This window comes from Pinus tabuliformis, chromosome 5_2, assembly GCF_031772625.1.
Source record: "Pinus tabuliformis cultivar Carrire ecotype Pingquan chromosome 5_2, CPIR1, whole genome shotgun sequence".
In the NCBI taxonomy this organism is placed as follows: Eukaryota; Viridiplantae; Streptophyta; class Pinopsida; order Pinales; family Pinaceae; genus Pinus; species Pinus tabuliformis.
Window position 1 is genome coordinate 832,885,464 of NC_142306.1, and position 11,079 is coordinate 832,896,542.

The 11,079-nt window shown below is 40.3% G+C and overlaps 1 protein-coding gene across 1 annotated transcript; it reads left to right on the plus strand.

Annotated features, from left to right (window-relative positions):
- Window positions 1-650: 650 nt before the first annotated feature.
- On the plus strand, window positions 651-1,424 carry LOC149161910 (uncharacterized; the record flags this gene model as incomplete). The annotated part of the gene is made up of 1 exon (XM_089435040.1): window positions 651-1,424. A coding segment is annotated over one exon (735 nt), but the record flags the coding sequence as incomplete, so codon positions are not given.
- Between the last annotated feature and the right edge of the window lie 9,655 nt (window positions 1,425-11,079).

Below are 11,079 nucleotides of genomic sequence, written 5' to 3' on the forward strand. Positions count from 1 at the left end.
TCTGAATGAACTATAACATTATTGAATTGTTGTTGATGGGTTGTAGTCTCACTGTTCTGAACAAAAACATGTTCAGAATGACTCCTCTATTTCAATTCTTCTTGCTGTAGCTGAGATTCAAGCTGCAAAAAGTTAATCTTTTCCTGTGCATTTTGTAGGCAGACCTGAATGTCTGTGAGAGAAACTTTGCTGACTTTTAATGTATCATGAGTAGTAGACAATATCATAGTTTTGAGGAACTCTAATACTTCATTGATTCTAGCCATTTTCTCCATTGTTAAACTTACACTTTAAGCCAACTATGAACCAATGTCACTACAAGGTATTCTCAAAGTTTGTTCTCTCAGAAAACTACAACAATCAAATGAGATTATTCCTTGAGGAATGAATCAAAAGATAGATTTTAACTCTACTTATTCTCCAAATCCACACACAACGATGGTTGGTTGCGTTCATATACAAGGAAAAGTATATTGTGCATTCCCAAACGATGTGACTCAAATGCTACAACAAATAAAATACTTGTTTCTCCATTATGAATACTCATAAATATATATCAGCAAGGATGCAAGCTTTACATAGTCATCTATTCAAGAAATACAGTGCACAAATTGAAAAGGAACCTGACCCAGCCACTTGTATAACAAATTCAACTTGTAGAGAGTCTGCTACAAGTTAAAAATCTGGCTTCTAACTTATTTGTGCATGTATCCTGTAAGATTCAAATGTTTCCTTCCCTTGATGACACTATAGCATATGCCAAAATGCTTGAGGCTATAGGATGCTCACTTCTTGTTGTTCATGGATGCACCAGGGATCAGAAAGACGGGAAAAGCGTTAGAGCAGATTGGGCTGTAATTAATGTTGTCAAGAAGGCTGTTAGAATTCCTGTTTTGGAAAATGGAAATATAAGATATTTAGAAGATGTCTATGATTGTTTAAGAGAGACTGGTGCAGATGGAGTTTTGTCAACTGAATCCATACTGGAAAATCCTGCACTTTTTGCAGGGTATCGATTAATGGCAGACTGGGAAGATAATTCAAGCTCCCAGGCAGAAGAGGTGCTAGAAAAATATGAGAGAGTGAAGCATACTGAACATGAACTTAAAAATCCATTCAATCAGGCAACTCTGGTGTTGGAATACTTCAATCTTTGTGAGAAGTATCCAGTTCCATGGCGAATGATTCAAGCCTACGTGCACCGAATGTTAGGTGACTGGTTCAGGATTTATCCAGATCTACGTCAGGAACTCAACAAACAGTCTAAGTTGACATTCGAGTGGCTTCGAGATATGGTGCATCAGCTGATGGAACGTGATATCAAACTCGTCCTTCGTCCATCAACACCATGTGAAAAGCTGATGTACAAAGCATCTTCCTGTTGAGTATTGGAACTGTTATTCGAATGATTCAAATGCTGCAAACCTCACCTGAAGTCTTTCCATGAGTGGGATGGACACTAACATCTGCAATGATGGACTCTAAGCATGGATGTTCACTCTTTCATATTGGGTTTATTCCTAAAACCTCCCTTTATTTACAGGGGCTATTAAAATGTTCTCTTGAACGTTCATGCTATCATTAACATGTCATTATAAAGTTGTTATTGGCTGTTGCGGCAGGCTTGCAATTTCTGGGTTGACAGGATATACAATATACTTTGACAGGAATGCCCCCAACACACAACGATTAACCAACATACATACAATTGCTACAACTACATGCAGCAATGTTGACCCACATAAAGATTCTTTATGTTATGTGAACAGAGAGGTGCTTAGTGCTCAAACCAATTCATATAACTGCACCAGGAGATATATCCACGCTCACGCACTAAGAAACATTGCTTTCGTTGTGTTTAACGATTTGGCTTCCGTCTGCAACAAACCCTTGGTTTCTGTCCGCTAATAGAAACATCCTTGAAAAAATTGCACCATCACCATGAATAGTCGCATGATAAAGGCTATTCAGGTACCGCAGATAGTTTACCCATTGTAAGTCTGGTGCAAGTTTCTCAAGCTGATTCAACTTCGACTCAAACTTATTCTTGGGAAGAATTGTGACTTGCTTCTCAATAAGATCAACTTGTTCTCTCAAATAACCTTCAACTTGCCCATATGTCTGAAGGAATAACAAGTCATCATCTTTATCATAAAGCATGTCTAGGATGGCCAAACCAAGAACGCATAGTTCCCATGCCAAGAAGCACAACCTGGAATCTTCCAGCTGAAAAATCTCCACTGTTATCAAGTCCTTCTTTCCCTGCACTGTAACCAAAGTATCGATGAAGACTGTGTAGGGCAAATAGTCGCATGATATTCATGGAAAATCGACATGGAGAACCACATTTTTCAGATGGGAGTTACACCCTTCAAGACATATTACAACCTGCTCATGTAAACATACTATGACCTCTCAACATATACCATTGTTTTAGTTTCTGGCTCTTCGGCTGATTCGGTGCTCTCTCCCTACTTTCAAAGCCAACCCCAACTTAGCCACGGCTCTGAAATAATTATCAAGAACGTTTCAATTCTAGAATTGACAGACCTAACTACAGAAAATTAATGAGCAGACCTTTTAGAGCCAAACTTGCGACTTGAGCATGACAGGTGCAAAGTTGACAGGGTTTGGACAATGCCCAGGTCTGGCCACAACATGGAATTCTCACCATAATGTGGAATTCCAAACACACAAAGGAAATTGGAAATCACACAATGCAGAGAAACTGGAGGAGGAGGCAATTGTAACGTTTAACTCCATGGTAGCGATAATTCAGGTCAATAGGCACTCGTTTTTCTCAAAAAACAGTAAGATCAAATGAACAGTTGGGTGCATATCTGAGCGGAAATTGAGACAGGGATAAAGTCGATTCCTTTCTACCTAACACAATTGGCGCAGTAGAATGTCATGTCAAGGCATAACACAATTGGCGCAGTAGAATGTCATATAAGGGCATAATATCTCAGAAAAAATCGTTGCATACGAGGCTAAGGAATGATAGTTCTGACACGCAGGAAGGCCGCAGGAAGGCAAAGTGCTCTAGAGCATCAAGTATGCATGGAATGTTATAGGTAATGAAGACCAGGCCAGCACTATTCAAGCCAGCTCAGACCAGTTGCGCAGGGAATAATAACATGGCATTTTTTCTTTTTTTCTTTTCTACCTAAAGCATAAATTGTGAGGAAGAAAACTACACAAGCCACACATCATGGCTCTGATACCATGTTAAACACACATGGGCAACCACAAATAGGAAAGATAAAACATGACAGTACTATTTTTATTAACAACTGATATACATTTATAGTACATATTGTGACCGTTGGGTTTCACATCCCAAGGTCTCTTGGACTCCTTTTGTCCATTCGGCTTCCACACTAACCCATTGAGGATTAGGTGTCCAACAAACATTATTGGTCTTGATTCCATTTCTTTGTCTTTCTATTTTAGTAAGAATTTGTGGCATTTATAACTATAGAAATCATCATCACATTTGCTCGCACTAATGTTTTCGAGAGCCATTGTGCTTGCCATGATTATTGGGCACATTGTATGTTTTCCCATATGATGTAAGCTGTTGTATTCTTAATTCTTGATTATTATTTCCCTCCTCGGTGACTTCTTATCTTTATCTACCTTATTTTATTCTGGAGGATTTTCAAAATACAAGTAATCAGCTTATCCCTCATATCTACATCAGTGATGTACTCACATGAAGCACATTGCAAGGATAACATTTATGCCTTTGATATTATAATATTTTTCTCTAGATTTCCACATCCATAGCACTGGAGATATATTCTTATAAAAGCTTACAACAAAGAAACCATCTTTATGTTGGCATGGGAGCCATTAACAGTAGAAGTTCCAGCCTTCTCGTCAAACTTTGACTCGACACCCAATTCACATCAAAATAACATCATCGTGTAAGAATGTTTCCTTCCAAGAGATTTTGCCACATCTACCATATTAACAATATTGGTCTTGATGCCATTGCCCCGCATTTCTATTTTAGTAAGCAATTTCAGCATCATATATCTATAGAAAGCACTATCATGATTGGTCACACAAATGTTTTGGAGAGCCATCGTGATTTCCATCATACTTGGGAACATGGTATGTTTTCCCATATGATGTAAATTGTGCATTCTTGATTATGTTGGATACATGACCCAAGATGACACCAAGGTAAGGCCTAGTGGAGCTCACATTCTACATTAATAATCGATCTCATATCAACACAAAGACAATCTACCATACCCCACATTATAGTCTATATCCAACAAACTCTATCTAAAACTAGAGATCTATGCCCATGTCATAGGCATAACTATGAAATCTATTAAAAAAATTCCTATTATCAGATAGAAGTAACAAATAGAGATACTTGATTTCATTCAATACACCCTCTAAATTTCAGACATTGACACAGTTTTATGAATCATCTCCCCCTCTCAGTAGCTTAATTTCCAGGGTTATATGTTTGCAGAGTTTAAAAACAAGTCAATTTTTTTTATATGAGGAAAAATGGAAAATCTTGAGGCAACTTCAAGATATAAAAGCATCAGCAATTTAGAAATAGTACACTAATCTCTTTGGTGACACCACTTAATAATATTGCGTGCTTTCCTTTGGGTCTATTTGAGGAAGGTTTGGTGTTAGAGGGATTTTGGTTTCCTATCTTTCTATGGGAGAAACTCTTATCTTATTTATGTGTAAATTGTGAATTCTTTGAGCAGAATGCATGACTACTTTGGAAAGAAGATTTTAAAGCAGGCACTTTAGATCTAGACGAATGAAAAATCGTGCACATATTGTATTGATCTATGAAATAGTGTAATGAGTTTTTTCAAATGGGAATCTATCCATTTTGATTTTGTTAGAATGAAACAATGAATTTACAATGTTGGGATTGTATCTGACCTGGGCCACAATAATAAATTTATAGTGTTTTTTTATTTCTTTTATTTTTAAGTTCACAATCTTTAATATGGTTGGATGTGTAACTACAAGATTTCAAACTTGGAACTTTAACAAGCATATTATTACTCCTTCAGTTTATTCTCACTAAAGAAATATCATGTTTTTCATATTTATTATTCTCTTGTTTCACCCGCAATGATTTGAACATTGAATATCATGATTTACTTAGTACTTCATAACAAAGTCATTAGACATTTTTCATACTTGTGTTAAAAAAAATATACCAAATTATTTTTATATATTAACAACTACATCTATAAATTGTATGACTAGAAATTGCACCACGTGTTCTAAAAGAAATGTCATAAGGCAGTAGCATAGGAAAGAGTAACGTAGAAGAAATATTTTGATGAGGATGGTCAATCTCCTTAAGGACGCCAGGACGAACATGATGAGGAATTTGATGATGGAGTGGAATTGTATACTAACACCTCTATTGACGCTACTCAGAAGAGGATCAAGGAGTAACTCACTCTTGCTACTAGTGAAATGGTGATGTTAATTATACCTGAGAAGGGTACAAAGCAACGTACTTATATGAAGGTTGTAGGGAAGATTGTTTCAAAGAACACAATGGTTGAGCTTGAGAGCAAGACTACTACTAAGAATGGTTAGAAATCCACATAACTTATTCCAGAGAGTGATGATAAGGAGGAAGAGAGTGATGTTGATGAGAAAACTTGAAAATAGTTAAAGGGATAATCATTCACGCTAAGCTTCTTCCTTATTTTAATGATTTTCTTCAAAGGAGAAAGTCTCTTAATCAATTAGTGGAGTACATAAAATCTCTTAGTGGTTCTCCTCGGGAAGTGATGAATCCATTATTTCAGGGCCTTAAAATGGTGTTAGTAAAGGATTTTACAATGAGGTTTCAAAGATAAATATTTACTTGTCCAAACCTCTTCATAATGAAGATTCACAGTTGCTGTTATTGAATGCAATTGATACTTTTTGCAAGCATGCCAATGCAGATACAATCAAGGAATTTTCTTTGGTTCTAAAAGTTTTATATGAGGATGAAATATTAGAAAATGTTATTTTCCAATAGTATGATAACCATACTTTAGGTGCCAAAGGCAATAACTCTTCAATGTGGAAAATTGTTAAGCCATTTGTTGAGTGGCTTAGAAGTACTAAGTCTGAATCTGAAGACGATTATTTAGTGAACTAAATATGTTTAACCATTTTAATTTGTGTGACCAAAGAGATTTTTTGAGATCATTTTCATTCTTCATTGTTTTTTAAGATATAAATAATGTTCCATGTATTAGAAAATAAATTCATAATAAAAAAGAAATTCACAAGATCGTAATTAGAAAATAAGCACTTGTTTGAAACATTTAATTTTTAAGATGCATGACCATATGTTGGCTTATATGGGCTTGACCCAGGTTCGGAAGAATTATTTAGCCAAACAAATCCTGCAGCTACCGACCCTTTTGGCAACAGCCCGCAAAGCGCGGACTGAGGTCTCACCGGAGGTAGCAGGGGAGGGTGCTGGAACCAGGTTTCCGCACCCTGGGGATGTCTTGGATGTGGTTTGGGGCTCGTGCACCTTTCTGCAGCCTCGTGCTGCGCTAGATCCGCGTGGATTGGAATACCCTTATCGCGCTTATTACAGATTGAATCCTTTATTACTATTTTGATCTAGGTAACGTGGTCTTTAAGCAAAGATTTGCTACTTTTGGTTACTTTGTGCATCAAGATTAACCTAGTTCACATGTATTCAACAATAGCAAATGCAGAGATCATAACAGTTCATTTATCATAAAAGAGTAGAGTCACAATTAACACAAAATTTAGAAGAAGCTTATATTTATTACCAATCCTCAACAATACGTCCAGTTCCACCCCATGCACTCAGCTGTAGGGGTCCGCGCACACAGATGCAGACTTTCCAGGCCTCTACGCACACAGCTGCAGAGCCTCTACCTTCTATCCTACTCCCTCGACTCAGACTTACAGACGCTTTCAGACTATTTCCTTTAAGAACTCATTACATTCCATCTTTCCAAAGAACTACCTTTCCCTCATAGATCCACGCTCTATTTATACTTTCCCTTGGCCCGTGATCCCTTCGCGGGCCGACTCTATTACTATTTCTTTACATTATTTTTGGGTGGACTACCTTTTGACTCAACCTCTTAAAGCTTGCGCTCCACGCTTTCCGTGGCATCTTTTATCCTAATATTACCCAAAATTCCAGCCTTCGCACCCCATACTCATTCCTCGAGGCTTGCGCTACCCAATAGTCCCCCAAAAAAATCATCGTGACTCCTCTCGAGTCACTTGCTGGCGTGGCTAGACGCTCTGCCTTGGCTTCGCGGTTCACCTCCCGTTGGGTGGCGCTCGTCATACGGCTGCTCCTACTTTGTCTCCTGCAACGCTTCAACAGTCTCCTGCTTCAGTGTTTCTACCACATCTCGCAACTGATGATGCTCATTCTGCTCTGCTCAGTTAACACAGAACACCCCCTCTGAGGATTTTAGCTCAAATGGGGGAACTGCATACGGGACCTCTTGGTACCACCATAGCCCTTTCAGTCCATCATATCTTCTCTTTGCACCGTCCGTTGCAACCTATGTTGAAATTTTGCAAGACCCTGGTTGCTGTCCGCAAGATCCCACTCGTCAAGAACCATCAAAAGTGACTTATTAACTACATCTCCACCCATGGTCACCATCATTCCATCCTTCTATTGTTTCGTTGTAGTGCGTCATCCTGCCCCTAGGCAGGGCGACGACATCCAGACCAATTCTACTTCGCATTCCATTTTTTCTGGTACATCCCCTGCCAGTGATGCTGCAGCCTGCGGGATACCCGCAACTATCAATACTAGACTCCTTAGAGAGTCTTGCTCCTCCCTCAGCCAGATTACTACCTTCGGGCGCATGCCTAGTGTAGAGATGATGAATAGCTCCATCTGTATTTCCAAAGTGTAGGCTGCCCAACGGATTCCCCATGGTGATTTATAAACCATGCAAACTCCAGATGCCCGGATTGTCGCTCGTTCCAGCTCGTGTAACCTTCCCATGTGAAATTTGTGACTGATCATTTCATATCTGGCTCGTACTGTTGCTCTTAATTGCCTGCCACCCACTCCGTTTTGCCATAATGCAACCCTCTTGTCATGAACAGTGGTATTAAGGGTTATCATTCCTTGGAGCGGTGCACCCGCGTGGCTTTGTCCGTGGAACCACGCCCCTGATTGTTGGCAAAATGTACGTGCACCCTGATACCCGCGCATCTATCCTCCAGACTGCTTTATCATCCCTCTCTCTTTCAACTGGTCGGAGCAGTGAGACTCTACCTGGAATGGTTAGTCAGGCGGTCGGCCTACCTGAATAGAGCTTCAAGCGACTGCCATTTACTCTTCCCGGGAACGGGTCTCCATTGAGCTCAGCCAGCTGAACTGCGCCCCCATCAGTTACTTCCTTAACGACATAAGGTCCTAACCAATACATGCGGATTTTACCTGGGAATTTCTCGAACTTACTGTCATATAATAATACGAGATCATCCTTTTTGAATGTGTGCATCTTGATATGGCAATCATGCCATGCTTTTTCGTGCTGTTTTTGTAAGTGCTAATGAAATCCCGCCATAAATCATTCTTCATCCAATCCGTCGAGCTATGCGAGCCTTTCCTCCAAGGCCCCACGATCTGCTATTCCTGTAGCTGCTGCAATCCGCAGATTGGGCATGATATATTCCATAGGCATCATGGCCTCCTTACCATAGACTAGTCGAAATGGTGTCTAGCCTGTCAACTTTTTGCACATGGTTTGGTATGCCCATAGCACAGTAAGGATGCATAAGTCCCAATCATTCCACCACACATTGTAAATCTTAGTTAGCATGTTTTCCAAAATTTTGTTGAATGCCTCAACGGTCCCATTTTCTTGCGGATGGTATGGCGTGCTCTGTTGATGATATATCTGGAATTCCTTAGTGAGGGCGCTGATGGTTTCATTCAAAAAATGCGTTCCTCGATCACTCATGAGAATATTAGGACACCCAAACCTGGTCAACACATTCTTGAACAAGAACTTTGCTGCTGTCATGGCTGTGCAATCCTTAACTAGTTGTGCTTCTGCCCACCGGGTCAAGTATTCGGTAGTAGTGATAATATAGCATGCGCCCGTCTTCCCTTGCGGTTCAATAGGCTCAACGAAGTCAATCGCCCATTTCTCAAATGGCTATAGTGTTACCTGTGGCTGAAGTGGCATTTCACCCCTTCGAAACGGCTTGCCTGTTCGTTTGCATACATCACAGGCCCGATAGTATGCTTTTGAATCTTTATGTAGGGTGGGCCACCATAATTCGGTGTGAAGAACCTTCTGGGTTGTGCTGCAGCCCGCATAATGTCCGCCAGCAACCCCTCCATGTGCTTCGGCCAGGATCTGTTCTCGCTCAAACTCTGGTACATATCTGTGTAATATCTCATCATGGCCCATCTTGTAGAGATGGCCAACAATCATAATGAAATCTATTGCTTGTGTTACCAATTCCTTCTTTTGTTGCACAGAATACCCCTGCAGCGTAGTGCCAGTAGTCAAAAAATAGATTATATCTTCAAAGTGGCCATCCGCAATGCGCACTGCATACAGCTGGGAGTCCAGGAGTCCTTCTTCTAGATTCGTGGGTTCCTCGCCCATCTCAATCTAGGATAAATGGTCTGGACCCGCATTTAGATGTCCCGGCTTTACAACAACCTCAAAATCATATTCTTGAAACAACAACAACCATCGACAGATGGGCCCCCCCAACACAGGCTTATTCACTAGGTATTCTAGCACAGAGTGGTCAACATACATCTTAAAATGTCCGCCAAGAAAATAGTGACTATACTTCTGGAGTGCGTACACCATCGCCAATCCCTCTCGCTCAGTATTAGAGTAATTCTTCCCAGCTTTCGACAACCTTCGACTTGCAAACACAAACGGATGGTCAACTCCCTCCGCTCCTTCCTAAGTAAGTACTACTCCTAACGTGATACACAATGTGTCGACATGCACATGGAACTCCACGTCCCATTTTGGAAATATCAAGATAGGGGCAGATGCCATTTTTTCCTTCAGCAATTCTAGGCTTTTGTTACATTCATCGTTCCAACAATACGTGGCATCCTTTTTTAACAGATGTTCCATTGGAGCCGTGATCTGGGCGTAACCTTTTATGAACTTCCTATAGTACCCCGTGTGTCCCAGTGTAGCGCGTAGCTATTTGACACTGCGCGGCCCTTGCAGACCTAGTATGACAACGATATTTTCCAGATCCACCATCAGGCCTTGCCTACAAACTACGTGACCTAGCAAGTTCCCAAAAGGAACAAGGAACGTACACTTCTTTAGATTGAGTGCAATCTAGTGTTGACAGTAGGTATCCAACATTAACCGTAAGCTCTCAGTATGTTTCTTAACCAGGTCAAAGATGGTCCAATCGTCAAGATAGACTTCCTAGAATTTATGTATAAATTCCTTGAATGCAACTACCACAATGTGGGAAAATATTGCCGACGCGTTCTTCAGCCCAAATAGCATCACCGTATACTGAAAACAACCCCATTCTGTATCAAACATTGTCTTGCTTCGATCTTCTGGCGCAATCTTGATCTGATGTTATCTAGAGAACCCATCTGTAAAGGAATATGCTTCCTGCCTGCCCACGTTTTCTAAGAATTCATCGGTAGAAGGTGTGGGAAATGGATCATTAACACAAGCATCATTGAGTTTCCGTAGATCCACGCAGATGAGGATCTCATCCTTCTATTTCTTCTCTTGTACCGCCATCGAACATACCCAATTGGACTCCTCGACTGGTTCAATGATCCCGGCTTGTCCAGTTCTTCTCATACTTTTGCTTTGTATTTTGGATTCAATCGGTAAGGTCACTGCTTTATTGGCATTGCGTCAGGATTCAAAGTTATCTTCATCATTCCTAGTTCACCTTGAATCCCTTTCAGCTCCGTAATCTTTGTAGGGAAGAGGTCTCAATACTCCTGGAGCAGCTAGACGACCTTTTCCACTATATCATCGTCCCAGTAATCCCCAATCATAGCATACTTCGGTTCTTCCTCTGTTCTGATATTCA